This window comes from Natrix helvetica, assembly GCF_964273705.1.
Source record: "Natrix helvetica genome assembly, chromosome: 7".
Lineage (NCBI taxonomy): Eukaryota > Metazoa > Chordata > Lepidosauria > Squamata > Natricidae > Natrix > Natrix helvetica.
The window spans coordinates 12220080-12238684 of record NC_138558.1 but is presented as its reverse complement, the minus strand read 5'-3'; the positions used below and the strand labels follow the sequence as shown (position 1 = coordinate 12238684).

Sequence of the window (18605 nt, the reverse complement as noted above, 5' to 3'; positions counted from 1 at the left end):
TGTTTTAGTAAAAATAGCTTGGAAGAAACTAGAAAGGAATAAGAACAGTCCTTAATCTTTGACTTGAAAGCGCCATATTCTTTTGTTGTGTATTTTCTTTGTATTAAGCGCTAGGATCTTGGCATTCTCATAAGAAAATAAAACATATCAAGGCCTCCCTACCAGTACTGGTTTCAAACAGTAAAATTAACGTTTTATGCTCCTCTCTTACAGATAGAATAATATTCAAATCTTCCAAGGAGACAAGCAAGTACAACGAATTATGCAGTATTCAAGATATATTTTTCTTTTATAGGTTGCAAACAGAATGGCACCAAACTTGGAGATGTAATCCTTCCTCCATGGGCAAAAGGGGATCCCCGTGAATTCATTAGAGTACATCGGGAGGTAATATAACTTTCTGTTTTAAAAACAAGAGAGAGAGAGAAATTTTAAAAAAAAGAATAGGCAGACCCACTGACTTTCATCCAATGTTTGAGTTGTGCTGTAATAAATTAAGAGGGGCAGTTTGTTGTAGTGGTTAAGTGGTGACTTAGAAACTAAGGGATTGTGATTTCTAATCCTGTTTTAGGCACAAAAGTTAGTTGGGTGACTTTGGGACAATCACCAGGAGACTGTGAGTTGTAGTCTCACCTTAGGCATGAAAGCTGACTGTGTGACTTTAGACCAATTACCAAAAGGCTATGAGTTTTGGTCCTGCCTTGAGCACGAAAGCTAGCTGGATGACTTTGGTCCAAAAATATGGAATGAATTAGCCTATTTTTCAGAGTATAGGACGCACCTTTTCCTGCCAAAAAAGAAAATCTGGGTGTGTCTTATACACTGAATACAGCATTTTTGGCCTCCCGAAACCCCACCCTGCGATTCCCGTTTTTCGCAAAAATGGACACGCAGAGGATTTGGGAGGGCTGCAAAGTGCTCCTGGGGACTGGGGAGGGCAAAAACAAGTGAAAAATGGACCCATTTTTCACAAAAACGGGACTGTTTTTGCCCTCCCAAGCCCCTAAGACAGCGGTTCTCAACCTTCCTAATGCCGCGACCCTTTAATATAGTTCCTCATGTTGTGGTGACCCCCAATCATAAAATTATTTTCGTTGCTAACCTATGATGTAATTTTGCTACTGTTATGAATCGTAATGTAAATGTCTGATATGCAGGATGTACTTTTATTGTTATAAATTGAACATAATTAAAGCATGGTGATTAATCACAAGAACAATTTGCAATTACAGCCCACTAAAAAATGAAAATGCCCACGTCGCCAAGCAAAACCAGTAATAATAATTTTAAAAATATCTCCGTCCAAAGAACTCATAATTAGAGGGATCAAGAGTTTTTTCTATGATTGTTCAGCGGCTGCCAGGGAGTTAGCTGGGGGTAAAAAGCCCCGCTCGTGCAACCGAGTAGCATTAATAACCGGGTGTCTTCCCAATGGGAAAAACAGTGACTGGTGCAGTAAATGTATAGAGTCCCATCTTGCTCGCCTGTAGATGCATAGCCCCCCCAAAAGGAAAGAGACGTATACAAACCGGGACTACAGACTTGGCTTCTTCCCCCGCCCCACTATACACACTTTCTCTTGCTGCAGCTTAGAGCGGCGCTCAATTCCACCTCATGCGGCTTTATCTTTCCTCGGCTCTTTTCTAAGCCAATCATAGGCTGTATCCAACGCTCCGTCATGCCAAAACCCCTCCCCTCGGCTCTGATTGGCTTGGAACCCAATAACCTTGTGCAATGAGAAGCTCCAAATCTGACCTCATTCCAATTTACACAAGCTTTTTAAAAGGGCCAGAAGTGCAACTGAGATTTCTACCCCCCCTCCCGCCACACACATATAGACTCCCTATTTGTTTTTTTTACATTTGCGTTTCTCCTCCTACTTCCCTGCATGTGTGCTTGTGTGTGTATTTGTGGGTGAGTGCGTGCGCGCGTGAGAGAGTGCGACACGGCACGCTTTAGAGTCTAAAGATTTAAGAGTTCCGATGGTCTTAGGCGACCCCTGTGAAAAGATCGTTCGACCCCCAAAGGGGTCGCGACCCACAGGTTGAGAACCGCTGCCCTAGGAGCACTCTCTGCGCACCCCATTTTTTGCAAAAAACAGCCCTGTTTTCATGGAAAATGGGCCATTTTTTGCCCTCCCCAACCCACAGGAGCACTCTAAGGGCCTCCCACATCTTCTGCATGCCTCTTTTTTTTTTTTTTTTTTTGCAAAAAAGGGCCACTTTTAGCAAAAAACGGGCCATTTTTTACTTATTTTCTGCCCTTCCCACATCCTCTGCACGCCCTGTTTTGGGGGGAAATGAGCCCATTTTTCGCCTCCCCCCCCCACGCATCGTATTTTTGCCCTGCCTGGCCCCCAGGAGCACTTTGCAAGCCTCTCAAACTCTGCATGCTCCTTTTTCACAAAAAAACAGGACATGCAGAGGGTTTGGGAGAGTGCAGAGAGCCGGGGAGGGCAAAACCTTTTTTTTTAAAAAAATTACCTCTTCAAAATCTTGGTACATCTTATACTCCGGTGCGTCTCATAATCCGAAAAATACGGTACTCTTTTTTTCTGGAAAAATAATCTTTGGGTGCAGGTAAGTCACCCTGTTCCTTTAGTTGTTACTCTTACTCCTCCATGGTAAATAGAACCAATTGTCTCTGTTTAACCTCTATATTCTAAATTGCAGGCCTTGGAGTGTGATTTTGTAAGCGCACACCTACATGAATGGATTGACTTAATCTTTGGCTATAAGCAGCAAGGGCCAGCCGCAGTGGAAGCTGTCAATGTTTTCCATCATCTCTTTTATGAGGGGCAAGTGGACATCTACAACATCAACGACCCATTGAAAGAAATCGCTACAATTGGATTCATTAATAATTTTGGGCAGATACCTAAACAGGTAACAATTTTTGAAAGAGTTGATTTTTTTTTTTAACTCACGTTTTAACTCACGAGCTGTAAGACTTGTGCTTTTCCCAACCTGCTGCCTTTTAGATATGTTGGGATTTTGGTAACTATAGCAACTCCAGACTCTGCAGCTTTAGGAGCACCAATAAAGGAGAATATTTGTAGCTCTGGGTTGACATGAGGGGTCTTTGGTTGTTTTCTTGCAAACGTTTCATTATCCAAAGTAGGTAACATCATCGGTGCTAGTAAGGGGACCTCTGGAGTGATAATAAGGCATATAGAGTGATGACAAACCTTTTTTGCCATGGGTGCCAAAAGCACGCGTGCATGCGTTATCCCATAATTTAATCCCCCTGTGCATGCACACATGGCTTTCTTGGAGCCTGGGGAGGCCAAAAACGCCCCTCGCGCCCCCTGCCTGGAGGCCTTCCAGAGGCTGGAAACGGCCCATTTTCCAACTTCCGGTAGGCCCAGTAGGTCCGGTTTTTTGCCCTCCCCAGGCTTCAGAGGCTTTCTAGGAGCCCCTGGAGGGTGAAAAAGAGTCCAACGCACAAACCGGAAGTCCGCTGCTGAACTTCCGGTTTGTGCGTTGGGCGGGTTTTCGCCCTCCGGAGGCTTGAGGGAAGCATCCGGAGGGCGAAAAATGGCTGAAAAACAAGGCCGAAAATCAGCTGGCCAGTGCACACATGCGTGCTGGAGCTGACAGGGCAACGCCTCACATGCCCTTAGCAATGGCTCCGTGTGCCACCTGCAGCACGCATGCCATACATTCGCCATCCCTGGCATGTAGACATCAACAATATCTGCAACAAAGGAACAAAAAATGACCAAAACTCTCCACCACCAATCAGCACCCAGATGAGCATAGATTTAACACCAAGATTAACATCAGACCAACAATCAAGTAAATACCCCAATAAAGGAACTGCCAAACAAGCCAACTTAGTAAACAGCTCAACCAAAGAACCTCTTAAGTTCACCCCCACTGGCGGTGAAATGCTACCAGTTCGGGCCGGTTCGCCCCAATAGGTAGTAAAAAATGCTACTGTTTCTCAGAACCGGTAGTAAAAAATACTAAAAAAAGGTTTTTTTAAAATGTTCCAACAATCGCATGGCTGATCTTTGGAACTTTTTTTAAAAAAACATTTTAAGCATTTTTTAAACTACAGGTTCTCTGGAAATGCGGTGGGGAGCTACGTTCCCTCTAAGGTGCGCGGCTGCGCTAGCGCGCAGGTGGCAAGAAAACACCGCGCAGCAGTTTTCAACTGCCGCGCAGTGATTTCTATTGCCACAGGCTTTGGAAGCTGGGGAGGTCCTTTGCAGGCAGCTAGAACGGGTCGCCTGCAAAGGACTTCCCCAGACTTGCTTTGAGGAGCACGGGGCGACTGAGGCTAGTTGTGAAGCCCCAAAGCCCCCACCGCCACCGGAAGAACTGCTGCCACCTCCTCCTCCTCCTCCTCTAACAGGCAGCACTGCCGGATTTGCCGCCCGGCGCTGCGGCTGAGATGAAGCCGGCAAAGCTCCAGCCGGCATCTCCACGCGTGGCAGCGGCGCCTCCCCTCTGCTCGGAGCACCTGAGCTCAGCGCTGGGTTACCCCTGCCTGCCCCCTCCTCCTCCTCCGCCGTGCTTTTGAAGAGCCATGAGGCTGCGGGAGACAGTAGGAAGGCGGGGAGGGAGCAGGGGGAAAAAAAGCCTCATGGTTCTTCAAAAGCACGGAGGAGGAGGAGCGGGCACGGGTTACCCAGCGCTGAGCTCAGGAGCAAATCTGGTGGTGCTGTTGGAGGAGGAGGAGGTAGCAGCAGTTATTCTGGTGGCAACTCGTCGGCAACTTCAGCAGCAGCCCTGCCCACAATGAAGAAAGCAGAGATGGAGCAGATCCACGCAGATGACGTCGCTGCAACATGACTGGAGGAGGAATTCTGGGAGTTGAAGTCCACAAGTGTTAAAGCTGTCAGGTTTGAAGAGCTCTGCATTTTTTTTCTAGGGGTGGAAGGGTCTTGTAACTTGACAGCTTTAAGACTTCCATGCTTCAAATGCCAGAGTTTCTGAGCCAACATTTTGGTTGCTAAGCAGGAGCGTTGTTAAGTGATACTGATATTATATAACACTTTGAATTAAGCGGGTACCTTGAAGAAACATAACTTTGAGTTTCAAATAATACTGATTTCGTTGTTGTCTTAGGTGACATCTGTGAAAAAAATTTCGGGTGCTCAGGCATGAAAATGTGCCGCTCAAACACTATACTTTTCTGCTCACATCGAAAAAAAATTAGAGGGAACATTGGTGGGGAGGTGTCCATTTTTGCTCCCAGCAGATTTCCCTGAAGCCTGCTAGGCCAAAAATGGGAGAGGGGGATGCTGAGAAAGGAAAGAAGGAAGGAAGGAAGGAAGGAAGGAAGGAAGGAAGGAAGGAAGGAAGGAAGGAAGGAAGGAAGGAAGGAAGGAAGGAAAAAGAAAGAAGGGAGAAAGAAAGAGAAAGAAAAAGAAAGAAAGGGAGGGAGGAAGTGAAAAAGGAGAGGAAGGAAGGACTACAAACTTGGCACTAGATGCAGCTTCAGAGGATAATCCAGGGCTGGAAGGCACCTGGAGGTCATCCAGTCCAACCCTGCTCCAGCAGGACATTGTTAAAGTGAGTTTCTGGCTTTTGATCCCCCAGTTACATGACTACATAGCCACGCCCACCCAGTCACATGAGCCCCTCCATCAAGCCACGCCCACAGAACCAGTAGTAAAAAAAATTAGATTTCACCACTGACAGTGCAAGTTTCTGCAAATTAGGCAGTTTTGCTGAAAATCTACCTAATCGTGCTATTAAGCTTGCCGGCGTTCTCTTTCCTACTGCAGTTATTTAAGAAGCCTCACCCACCGAAACGAGTAAGAAGCAGGATTAACGGAGAAACGAGTGGAATTTCTGTTCCCCCTGGCATCACAAATGACAAGATTTTTTCCCACCATTTAGACAACCTCAAGCCTTCTCTTGCACCAGTGAAAGGTACGCGGGATCGTTTCCCCTTACTCTTGACGTGTTTTAATAGTACTTCATAGTGCGCTTTGCAGTTCCTTCTCCCACAGTCACCTTTATCAGTGGAGTTCAGTTGAGATATCTGCCCTGCCGTCTCAAATGTAAATATTTGCCTACTGATGTCATACATAGATGTAGACCAACCTTGTACTATGTATACATGCTGGGGATTGATTATGCTTTGTGCTATTTTGGTGTGCATTTTTTTTAGTAATTTAGAAGATGGCATGCAACCTTCAAGGCTTCGTTTTAAGTCTTCTATTTCTTGTTTTTACCCATTGTTGCTTTTAATTAATCTCATGCCTATCAACCTCTCCAACACCTGATACCTTTTTCACCACTCATAATATTGAACAAAAAACTTGATTCTTCAAATCCAGAACTGAGGGAAGAAACTGTTCTGACCGAGGCTTCCCGAGAGCACGAAGCAGACTCCTTGTCCCGACAAAAACCCCTTTTATTAATTGACTGTGAATTCTCCTCATTTACATCCACCAAAGATATTCAAGGGAGGATTTACAGTCACAGACCTTCTCTGGCTTGGAGAGCTGCCAGGCCGATATCTGCAAAACTTGGCAAGGAGTCTCGAGAGTCATGAACCAATTATGAGTACTAATTGTGTCCTGCAAACTCCACTCCCCTTTTGCTCCTCTTTTATTTTCTCTGGGAGGGGCCATTCATCGTCCACCTGTGGCCTTACTCCCAAAGTTGACTCTTGTTCTTTAGCTGTTCCCTTTGTGTGGCAACTCTGCACATGCGCACACTGGGAACAGGCTCCAGCTGTTCGTCTGCCTCACTGACTCTGAAGGCAGCTGATGACTGGCATACGGCCCTGGCCCCCTCTCTGCCTCCGACACAGACCCCTCATCAGAGCCTTCCCCAGACTCCAGGACTGGCCCATGTTCCTCCCCAACCTCCTCACTGTCCGAATCTATTGCCAGCTCTGCTGACCGCTGGCAGGCCACAACACGAACACAGATTGCTGTACCATACTCAAGGACTTGGTATATTTGAAAAGTTCCTTTTTCAGTTGCTGCTAGTTATAAAATAGTTATTTTATGTTTTAAAGTTATAAAAAATAACTAAAAGAACTGAGAATATAAAAAGCCTGCCAGAAATACATTTTAAATTTATGTGAATTCTTCAGACATTTATACAGGTAGTTCTGGACTTACAACCATAACTGAGTCCAGAATTAGGGTCATAATTCATTGCCATCATTAAGAGGGTTTCCGTTCATCATGTGACTAGACCCAATTTTACAACATTTTTGGCAGTAGTTGCCCAATGATCATTTTTGCCAGAAAATAGAAGTAAATGCAGAAAGTTTGCCAAAATAAAATAAAATTGAAAACTATGAGCATATGAAAACAAGAGCTGTGGTTGCACAATGGTTAGAGGGCAAGTACTGCAGGCTACTTCTGCTGATCACCAGCTGCCAGCAGTTCAGCAGATCGAATCTCACCAGGCTCAATGTTGACTCAGCCTTCCATCCTTCCGAGGTGGGTAAAATGAGGACCCAGATTGTTGGGGGCCATAGGCTGACTCTGTAAACTGCTTAGAGAAGGCTGTAAAGCGCTGTGAAGCAGTATAGAAGTCTAAGTGCAATTGCTATTTCTATGGTCATTTGACTATGGGATGCTGCAACAGTCATAAAGGTGAGCCAGTTGCCAAGCACTGAAACTGCGATCACGTGATAACTTCAAAAATCAGGTGAAATGCAGCTTTTGGCCGATCTAGTCGTACGTCAAGGACCACCTGTATGCCCCTAGTTCGTCTTTCTTCAAATCTCATTAGGGAAGTGCTCTTTATGAAAAGATAAAAAATGAGAATTCTGATTATCTGGGATTTTTTTCCCTTTAAAAACAGAACTGAAGGAGCTGGTCGGGCAGATCGTATGCACAGACAAAGGAATTTTGGCTGTAGAAATGAACAAAGTTCTCCTTCCGCCCACCTGGAATAAAACTTTTGCTTGGGGTTATGCGGATCTCAGCTGTAGGTTAGGAACCTATGAATCAGATAAGGTTGGTATCTCTCTGGCTTATGTACTGTGTGTTCTGACCCAGCTCCCCAAACACAACATGAACTCAAAAGATTCCTTTATTAGGAATGGCGGCATCTCCGGCAAAAGCGTTTCTCTCTCAGGCTGACAAGTCTGTGCGGCAGGGAGATGAATAGTTGTCTGCCACATCTATTCATCTCCGCCCCCTGCCTTTTATCCCCAGAGCTAGGGTGGGGCTTCGCTAGCAGCGGTGGCTCTTCTGTCTCAAGGATCAGCCCATAGACTTCCACTGCTCTCCTCTCCTCTACCTTCTGAATATCTGCACATCAGGCACTGGACCCAGCTGTTCCTCCTCTTCTGCATCAGCCACCTCCAGGCCAGCTGGCCGTTGCGTGCATGGCTGTTTTTGGGGCAGTTTTGGTCGGTTTTTTAGGCCCTTTTCAGGCCGTTTTCCGGTGCTCTGGCGCCCACAAAGACTAGCTGGCCGGTGTGCATGTACATGCCGGAAACCAAAAGAGCAGCTGGCGATGGCGTGCATGCCCACAGAGAGGACTCTGTGTGCCACCCCTGGCATGCGTGCCATAGGTTCGCCATCCTAGAGATAGATACTAGTAAGGAAGAGGAGAATAATAGTAATACAGTCTTAGTAAATTATTTGACAGTGTTGTGGAAATTAGTTGTTAAGCAGAGTGATGGCGTTTGGGAAAAAAACAGTCCTTGTGTCTAGTTGTTCTGGTGTGCAGTGACCTATAGCGTCATTTTGAGGGTAGAAGTTGAAACAAATTATTCAATGATAATTAGATATAAAATGATATTTTAATATATTAACATATGATAATAGGAATTCAATGATAGAATAATACTGATAGAAGAAATTCTATTTGTAGCTCACGGATGAACAGTGGGTTCTTTGGCGCTCTCTACGCTTGGTTGTTTCCTTGGAGATGTTTCATTATCGTACGAGGTATCATCATAGGACTGATGGTGTTACCTAGATTTAGAATAGAACAGCAGAGTTGGAAGGGACCTTGGAGGTCTTGTAGTCCAACCCCCTGCCTAGACAGGAAACCCTATACCGTTTCAGACAAATGGCTATCCAACATCTTCTTAAAGACTTCCAGTGTTGGGGCATTCACAACTTCTGGAGGCAATTTCTGTTCCACTGATTCATTGTTCTCACTGTCAGGAAATTTCTCTTCACTTCTAAGTTGCTTCTCTCCTTGATTAGTTTCCACCCATTGCTTCTTGTTCTACCCTCAGGTGCTTTGGAGAATAGTTTGCCTCCCTCTTCTTTGTGGCCACCCCTGAGATATTGGAACACTGCTATCATGTCTCCCCTAGTCCTTCTTTTCATTAAACTAGACATACCCAGTTCCTGCCACCGTTCTTCATATATTTTAGCTTTTCTTGCAGACTTGTGTTATGAAATGTCTGCAGGAAAACAACTAACCTTAGAGAACACCAAGAAACCCATGGCGACAGAATATTTGGATGCTGGATGTTCTGAAAATCAATGCCTGTACTATTCATTCTTTTTATTTATTTCTTTTAGGCAGTGATTGTTTATGAATGCTTATCGGAATGGGGACAAGTTCTCTGTGCCATCTGTCCAAATCCTAAACTGGTCATTACTGGAGGCACCAGCACTGTTGTCTGCGTATGGGAGATGGGCACCTCCAAGGAAAAAGCCAAAATGCTGACCCTCAAGCAGGTAAATGAAAGTTCAGCATAAAATCCCAAAAGGTCTTCCAGAAAACCTCTGCTAAGTATTATTGCTGAATTATGCAACTAAATGTTTTAGTCTCGAAGATATCGCTGTTTTTGGAAAACACGCACCAGTTTCTCCATTTTTCTAAATACAGAAAGCATTTCCACCCCTCAAGTAGCATATTGTCCTCTTCTATAGAGGAGATCAACCCCGGCTGCTCTTTAGAAAGCCAAATCCTGAAGAGGAAACTCAAATACTTTGGCCACCTAATGAGAAGGATGGACTCCCTGGAGAAGAGCTGGGAAAGACTGAGGGCAAAAGAAGAAGGGGACGACAGAGAAGAAGGTGACTAGAAGGAGTCACCAAAGCAGTAGGCGGGAGCTTAAATGAACTTGGGGGTATGGTAGAGGACAGGAAGGCCTGGAGGAACGTTTTCCATGGGGTCGTGATAGGTCGGACATGACATTGCAACTAACAACAACAAATAATTGCAGGAAAATTACCTGAAATCCGTAAAAAAAGGAGCCTAATTGGACAACTTTGATGAACCAAAATTTTCACTGACTATGTCTGAACTGAAAGGGAGGGATTGGGCCTTTTTTCTGTCCGTTGTTGGCAGAGACAGATGGATGAAGTTTCTTCCTTTGCTGAAGGAAGAACATGAGAATCTTCTGAAGTCTGGAAAACATCCCACTTGTATCAGTCTAAGATGTCTATGGAGATACTCCCATCATCCAGGTCATAGTTTTTCCAAAAGATAACTGGACTGTCTTGGGTTTTGTTTGAAAACATGTCAGAACTGAGGAAGCTTCTTGGATGAGAAGCAAAACACTTTCAAAGAAAGCCCAGTTGCCTTTTGGAAAAATCATCTTTGGGACATCCAACTAAGATAGACACCTCTGCTTCAAATGGTTCAAGTCTGAATTAAATACACTGCCCCTTGCTTATCCTGACAAGTTATCTTAGATTGCATCTCCTTTACGCCCCAGATAGTCACAAAAAATGATGGATCCAAAACTTATAGTAGGCCATAGATTGTATACTACCGAAGACTTGGAAGATGAAAATATTGTATATGGTATCTGTTTCATTCTTTGACCATGTTGTTTATTTACCCTGTTTCACCGAAAATAAGACCTCCCTGGATAATAAGCCCAATCAGACTTTTGAATGCATGTGCTAAAATAAGCCCTCCCCTGAAAATATTGCAACATAGCAGCAGCCATGAGGTGACCACGCTTGCCGCCTCCTGCACCTCAAAAATAATAAGACCTCCCCGAAAATAAGGCCAAGCGCTTATTTTGGGGGGGGGGTCAAAAAAAAAGAAGACCCTGTCTTATTTTCAGGGAAACACAGTATCTAATTTCAAGTTTCTATTCCAGAATTAAAGCTCATTTCTACAAGGAATTGGATACTCTACTTTGCCTTCCTAAATATTAGAAATATGAGCTATGATTGATAAAGCACACGTATAAAAAAGAAACTTAATGTTAATCGTCTTGATGATTACACAACATTTATTTATTTTATTTATTTATTAAATCAACCAAAAGTGCAAAGGGACACAGTTTGGGATTTTTTGCAATCACTGTTCTAGACTCACTTTCCCCATAGCAATAGCAGACTTATATACTGGCCCCTGGTGCTTTACAGCACTCTCTGAGCAGTTTACAACATCAACCTATCTGGGTCCTCATTTTACCGACCTTGGAAGGATGAAAGGCTGAGTCAACTTTTGAGCTGGTCGGGATCGAACTGTTGGTGGTCAGCAGAATTAGCCTGCCGTACTGCATTTTAACCAGTGCCCCACCACCGGCGCTCTTAGTATCGTGTTTATTCCTACAGCTTTAATGTATCTTCTGTTCTCTATTAATTATACATTTCCAAGTCTTGCTTTTCATGTGTCTGAAGAAATAACTGTTTGTCAAGTTGTGTAGGAGCGTGTCTTGATTTTGATTCTCGTTCTCTCTTGCTTTGCATTTAGGCGCTGCTTGGCCATACAGAGACGGTCACATGTTTGACAACTTCCCTGGCCTATCACATCATTGTGAGTGGGTCATGTGACCGCACTTGCATCATCTGGGATTTGAATAAACTTTCCTTTATAACGCAGCTTCGTGGCCACAGGGCTCCGGTTTCAGCCCTCTGCATCAACGAACTGACGGTATGAGTGAACCCAGGCCTGAGATGAGGCTTTATAATGTGTTTTATAGGTAGTCCTTGACTTGCAACCATTCGTTTAGTGCCTGTTCGGCGTTACGACGACACTGGGAAAAGTGACCTAGGATCATTTCCCCCACTTACGGCCGTTGCTGCCTCCCTGTGGTCACAGGATCAAAATTCAGACTCTTGGCAACTGGTTTATAGTTATGACCGTTACAGGTGTCTCCAGGGTCATGTGGATCTTTCACAACCTTTTGGGAAGCCAGATCCACTTCAGAAAAGTTTCGCTTATTTAACAGACTGCAGTGATTCTCTTAACAAATGTGGCCAAAAAACAAAAAAAGGTCGTAAAATGGGGGCAAAACTCACTTAACACCTTGCTTTGCTATGGAAATGTTGGGCTCAGTTGTGGTCGTAAGTCAAGGACTACCTGTATTCATTCTAATACATGTCAAGCTTTATGTTGCATGTCTGAGCAGCATATCCTCCTTGGCAATGTTTTTAAAGTTGATGCACATTTATATTAGCTCATCACCTGGGGAATCTTAGTCTTTTCTCCCATCAAGGGCAGCTTTTCCTCTAAGGCCATCTCTGTCCAGATTGCATGTTGGCTCAGAGTGGACCCAGAACGGTTCAACTCCCCACCCCCCACCCCCTTTCCCCCTTCTTTCCTCAAGGGCAGTGATGATCTTTTAAAAGAAACTAAGGCGGAAGAATAAGGCTGTTCTGACCGAGGCTTCCCAAGAGCATGAAGCAGACTCCTGGTCCCAACAAAAACCTCTTTTATTAATTGACTGTGAATTCTGCTCATTCACATCCAGCAAAGTCTTTCAAGGGAGGATTTACAGTCACAGACCTTATCTGGCTTGGAGAGCTGACAAGCCGATATCTGCACAACTTGGCAAGGAGTCTCGGAGAGTCACGAGCCAATTAAGCGAACTAATTGTCTCCTGCAAACTCCACTCCCCTTCCGCTCCTCTTTTATTTCCTCTGGGAGGGGACATTCATCGTCTGGACTTACTCCCAAGTCGACCCCTGTTTTTTAGCTGTTCCCTTCGTCTCGCCACTCTGCGCATGCGCACACTGGGAGCAGGCTCCAGCTCTTCGTCTGCCTCACTGATGTCTGACTCTGAAGGCAGCTGATAACTGTCAGACAGCCCTGGCCCTCTCTCTGCCTCCGACGCAGAGCCCTCATCAGAGCCTTCCCCAGACTCCAGGACTGGCCCATGTTCCTCCCCAACCTCCTCACTGTCCGAATCTGCTGCCAGCTTCCCTGGCCACTGGAAGGCCACAACAAAGGCAATTTAGCTGGCAGCCAAAAACTGTCTCCCCTGCCAATTCAGAGGGATAATTTGCAAATGAGGCCCAGATAATTTCTTGAGCTTTGAGGCAGGAAGAAAACGGTGTTCTGATGAGATGGAGGCAACACCCTGCAGAGCGACTGTTTCTGAAGTTTTCCTTCTTGCTTTTCCTGATAGAGCAGCTTCCTCTTTTGTCCTCTCGTTGAGAAACGTTAGGGCGGAGGCTGTCAGAAAAAGCTGACTGATGGGCCTGGGGCCAAAATGCTTGTGGGTCAGATAGGGGTGAACACAGAGGCAGTTTCTAATATATATATATTTTAAAGTTTTTTATTTTTTGTTCTCTATGTACATAGGTATACATTCACCTATTTGTTATTCTTTTTACATTCGTCATTCTTATACATTTGTCATTTCATTTACAGGGTTATAACATACCATTTGGGTTGATTTGTTTACCGTCCCTCGCCTGTTTTGACACCACCTTCTTTTCCCTTTCTTTTCTCTCTCCCTCCCTTCTCTGCTTTCTTCCTTCCTCCTCTCCTTTCCCTTCCGTCTTCCCTTACCTCTCCCCTACTCCTCTCTTTCTCTTCCCCTTCCTACCCTCTCTCCTTCTCCCTTCCATCTTCCTCTTCTCACCTCTATCTTCCTTCCCTCCTCTTCCTCACCTCTCCTCCTCTCTTCCTTTCTTTTTCTATTGTTGTAGGTGTCTCTTCTAGCTCTTACTCTTTATTTTCTTGGGCTGGTATATCCGCAGACCCCAAAATAGTTAAATATCATTTCTCGTTCCCTTTCCTGCTCAAGTCTATCCTGATTAGGCAGTTTCTAACTTCTGTACGAAATGAAAACACCCTTTTTTGTAAGGATTTTCTGTGCAGCACAGGTGACTTAACAACGCAATTGAGCAACACATTTCTAACTGCAGATTCTAACCCACATTTCTAATGCGCACCACATTCCTCACTGAAACATTTGCTGAGCTTTCCCCCTTTTTACGACCTTTCTTGCCACCGTTGTCACTGTGAATCACTCCAGTGGTTAAGTTAGTAACATGGTTGTTAAGGGAATCTGACTTTGCTGGTCAGAACATCGCAAGAGGTGAATCACTTGACCCCAGGACATTGCTAACGTCACAAATGCGAACCAGTTGCCAAGCATCCAGATCTGGATTGCGTGACCCTGGGGATGCTGCAACCGTCATAAGTGTGAGAAACGGACATTAGTTACTTTTTCAGCACTGTTGTAACTTTGAATGGTCACTAAACAAGGCATGGCAAGTTAAGGACTGCCTCGATGTGAAGTTACAGTCCCCCAAATGTAGAAACATTGTACGTGATGAATTAAACTTTTTAATAAATCCTTTCTCATCTGAAACTATTACTCACCACGTTAGCACTGAATCCTCCTGTCGTTTCTGTGGCTATGGAAGCTATTTCCCTATGGTTTAGTAACAGCCTGTTGTGATGTCATTCCCAAATGGGGATTGGAACAAAAATGATTTTGTTCAAGGGATGCGGATGTTCTGACCGAGGCTTCCCAAGAGCACGAAGCAGACTCCTGGTCCCAACAAAAACCTCTTTTATTAATTTCCTGTGAATTCTGCTCATTCGCATCCAGCAAAGTCTTTCAAAGGAGGATTTACAGTCACAGACCTTATCTGGCTTGGAGAGCTGACAGGACGAAATCTGCAGAACTTGGCAAGAAGTCTCGGAGAGTCACAAACTAATTAAGCGAACTAATTGTCTCCTGCAAACTCCACTCCTCTTTCGCTCCTCTTTTATTTCCTCTGGGAGGGGCCATTCATTGTCTACATGTGGCCTTACTCCCAAGTCGACCCCTGTTCTTTAGTTCTTCCCTTCGTCTGGCAACTCTGTGCAGACGCACACTGGGAACAGGCTCCAGCTGTTCTTCTGCCTCACTGATGTCTGACTCTGAAGGCAGCCGATAAGTGGCATACGGCTCTGGCCTCTTCTCTGCCTCCGACGCAGAGCCCTCATCAGAGCCTTCCCCAGACTCCAGGACTGGCCCATGTTCCTCCCCAACCTCCTCACTGTCCGAATCTGCTGCCAGCTCCACTGGCCGCTGACGGGCCACAACAGGGGATCAGTTTGAGTGGCACTACAATGATGGGAACATGACTTCAGAGCTAGGCCGTTCACCTGCTCAATCTCTGGTGTCTTTTTTTTTATTCCACTGCCTAATGAGGTTGCGTAAACTGCAACCAAAATGTTGCATAAAACATTTGTAGTCTCCAGGCTGATCAGAAGCATTTTTGTTTCCCCATCAAGCTCTGAACCGCACGCTTGAAAGTAGAGAGAAATCGTTGCGCGTTAAAAATTGTTTGTGCGTGAACGTGTGTCTGTATCTAAAACGTTTTCCTCTTCTTCCAGGGGGACATTGTGTCCTGTGCGGGGACATATATTCATGTCTGGAGCATTAACGGAAACCCCATTGTGAGTGTCAACACTTTCACCGGCCGCAGCCAGCAAATTCTCTGTTGCTGCATGTCAGAGATGAACGAGTGGGATACGCAGAACGTTATTGTGACTGGGCATTCGGATGGAGTCGTCCGAGTAAGTAGCCCTAGTAGGGAATTTCCCCTCTCTTTTTTTACACCTTCCTCCTGTTCGAACAATTTATCCTACCTGTATATCTTGAAGGCCAGCGATGGTTATGCGTATTGGTGGAAGAAACAGAAAAATAAACTTCATTCAAACTTAAAACGGCCCGTTCTTGGCTCGTTTTGCCCTCCCTGGCCCCCAGCAGCGCTTTGCAGGCCTCCCAAACCCTCTGCACTTTTTGCAAAGCGGGAGGGGTTTCGGGAGATCAAAAATGTTGCATTCAGTGTATAAGACACAACCAGATTTTCACCCTCTTTGGGGGAAGGTGCGTCTTATACTCCGAAAAATACGGTAACTTTCTAGGATTTCCCGTTGCATTGTAGCAATTTCTGTAGATTTCCTTTATATTATAATGATTCTATTCATTACTATTATTCTAAACCAGTGGTTCCCAAACTTTTTTTGGCCATGCCCCACCTAAGCATCTTTAAAATCCTGATCTCCCCCACCCCACCCCCACCCCGGTGACATATAATTCTAACTTTACTCAAAAAGCAAATTCTACTCACGTGGAGGAAACCTTAAAAGACCCTTAATTCGGTTTAAACAAGGTTGAAATTGCCCCCATTAAAAATCAAATTGCCGCCCCCCCCCGTGGGTGGGGCATGGGCCTCACATTGGGAATCACTGTTCTAAACCCTTTTCGACTGGATGTATTGATAAGAACGGAGTCGATTTTAATGTAAGTGTTTAAAACATTCGTCTTTATGTGTTTCAATGAGCCATGTCTTACTCTAAGAGACCATTTGCTTTAGGTGGAAAGCAAAGTTAGGCCAATGTAAAAAAATAATACTGTATGTGTTAAAGGATGTTAACTCAGTTCCACACTGTGTATCTGTCATCCTAGTTTTGGCGGATGGAGTTTCTACAGGTCCCGGAAACTCCGGCTCCTGAACCTGTGGAGATGCTTGAAATGCAGGAAGACTGTCCGGAACCACAAATAGGTGCTTTATTTTACATTCTAAAATTATCTTTCTTTTTTTCCCAACTATTCTTCAAATTCAGTTAGTCCTCGACTTACAACTGGTTTGATCAACGACCATCTGGGATTACAAGAGCATTGAACCAAAGGGGGCATAAGAACCCCTCCCCAGATTCCAACCCTGGCAGTGTCCCTCAATGTTCTGACCTAGGTTTCCCAAAATCACAAAGCAGACTCCTTATCCCAACAAAACCCCTTTTTATTAAAGTAATGTGAATTCCTCTCGTTCACATCCAGCAAAGTCCCAGCAAACAGTCTTTCAAGGGTGAATTTACAACCACAGACCTTATCAGGCTTGGAGAGCTGCCAGGCCGATATCTTCGCTACGCTGTACAAGAAAATACTTGGCAAGGAGTCTCTGAAAGTCACGAACAAATCTTCACACTAACGAAACAAACAAATTGTCTCCTGCAAACTCCACTCCCCTTTTGCTCCTCTTTATTCCCTCTGGGAGGGGCCATTCATCGTCCACCTGTGTCTTTACTCCTGAATTGGCCCTTGTTCCTTAACTGTTCCCTTCGCCTGGCAGTTCTGCACGGGAACAGGCTCCAACTGTTCTTCTGCCCCACTGATCTCCGACTTCAAAGGCAGCTGATAACTGTCGGACAGCCCTGGCCCCCTCTCTGCCTCCGACACAGAGCCCTCATCAGACCCTTCCCCAGACTCCAGGACTGGCCCATGTTCCTTCCCAACCTCCTCACTGTCTGAGTCGGTCACCAGCTCCGCTAGCACGCTACGACATTGAAGTCACATGACAAAAAGCAGCAGTACACCCACTCTTAACAGCCACAAGACCGCCCCACTGTGGCTTTAATGGCTGCAACCGGGGAAACTTGGATTGCAGTCATTGATGAGGTGGTTACATAGATACCTGGCTTAACAATTGCAACAACCTGTAGCCCAAATTGTGGTCTCCGTTGTGGTTGTAAGTTGAAGACTACCTGTGTAATGATTTATGATCAGATTGTATGAAAATTTGATACGTGGGTTTAGAAAAAGAGAAACTTTTAGGACAAAGTGGAGTGGACGATTCAGGTGCTTGGAAGCTACCTTTCATGCACGAAGAGCCTGGTGCCCACTGGATAGTGCTCTGAGGTGCTGCCAATCAACCAGGGAGAAATTGAATACAAGTACATATTTTTTAGAAGGACGTGGTGGTTCGGTGGCTAAGATGCTGAGCTTGTCAGTCAGAAAGGTCGGCAATTCAACGCTTCAAATCCCTAGCGCTGCAGAATGGAGTGAGCTCCCGTTACTTGTCCCAGCTTCTGCCAAGCGGGCAGTTCGAAAGCAAGTAGAAATGCAAATAGAAAAATAGGAGCCATCTTTGGTGGAAAGGTAACAGTGTTCTGTGTGCCTTCGGTGTCTAGTCATGCCGGCCACATAACTATGGAGATGTCTTCGGACAGCGCTGGCTCTTCGGCTTTGAAACAAAGATGAGCACCGCCCCCTAGAGTTGGGAACGACTAGCACATATGTGCGAGGAGAACCTTTACCTTACTTTTTTTCCTTTCTTCATGAATCAGACTAAGAGAAATGTCATGGACAAATTCCTGCCATCTTCACATGCTAATACAGTCCAAAATAGACTTTAAAAACTTAAATGCCAAAGAAATTGTATTAAAGAAATTGAATTTTCATTTAGTTTATACAGCAGTGACTGTGGGGCTGAAGAAAAAAATTCTGCCTGAGTAGTGTTGTTATTAAAAGGGAGTCCCTTACTCCGCTAGTTGTTACTGACCATAGGGAGTACGGAGGTTCATCTCCGTTTCAAGGGCCGTTGAGCCAGCGCTGTCCGAAGACATTTCCGCAGTCATGTGGCCGGCATGATATCATGGAACACTGTTCCTTTCCCATCATAGTGATGCCTATTTATCTACTCACGTTTGCATGCTTTTGAACTGCTAGGTTGGCCGGAG

General features: G+C 45.0%; 1 protein-coding gene across 4 annotated transcripts in view; it reads left to right on the top strand.

Annotated features, from left to right (window-relative positions):
• Positions 1 to 18605, top strand: part of WDFY3 (WD repeat and FYVE domain containing 3) — a 215066-nt gene that overhangs the window by 185224 nt on the left and 11237 nt on the right. For all 4 annotated transcript variants that reach the window (XM_081959189.1, XM_081959187.1, XM_081959188.1 and 1 more), the window contains 8 exons: positions 296 to 387; positions 2673 to 2885; positions 5738 to 5885; positions 7785 to 7939; positions 9470 to 9628; positions 11610 to 11789; positions 15477 to 15659; positions 16555 to 16651. In XM_081959189.1, the coding sequence (XP_081815315.1) occupies positions 296 to 387; positions 2673 to 2885; positions 5738 to 5885; positions 7785 to 7939; positions 9470 to 9628; positions 11610 to 11789; positions 15477 to 15659; positions 16555 to 16651 (1227 nt within the window). The remainder of the gene's footprint in view (positions 1 to 295; positions 388 to 2672; positions 2886 to 5737; positions 5886 to 7784; positions 7940 to 9469; positions 9629 to 11609; positions 11790 to 15476; positions 15660 to 16554; positions 16652 to 18605) is intronic.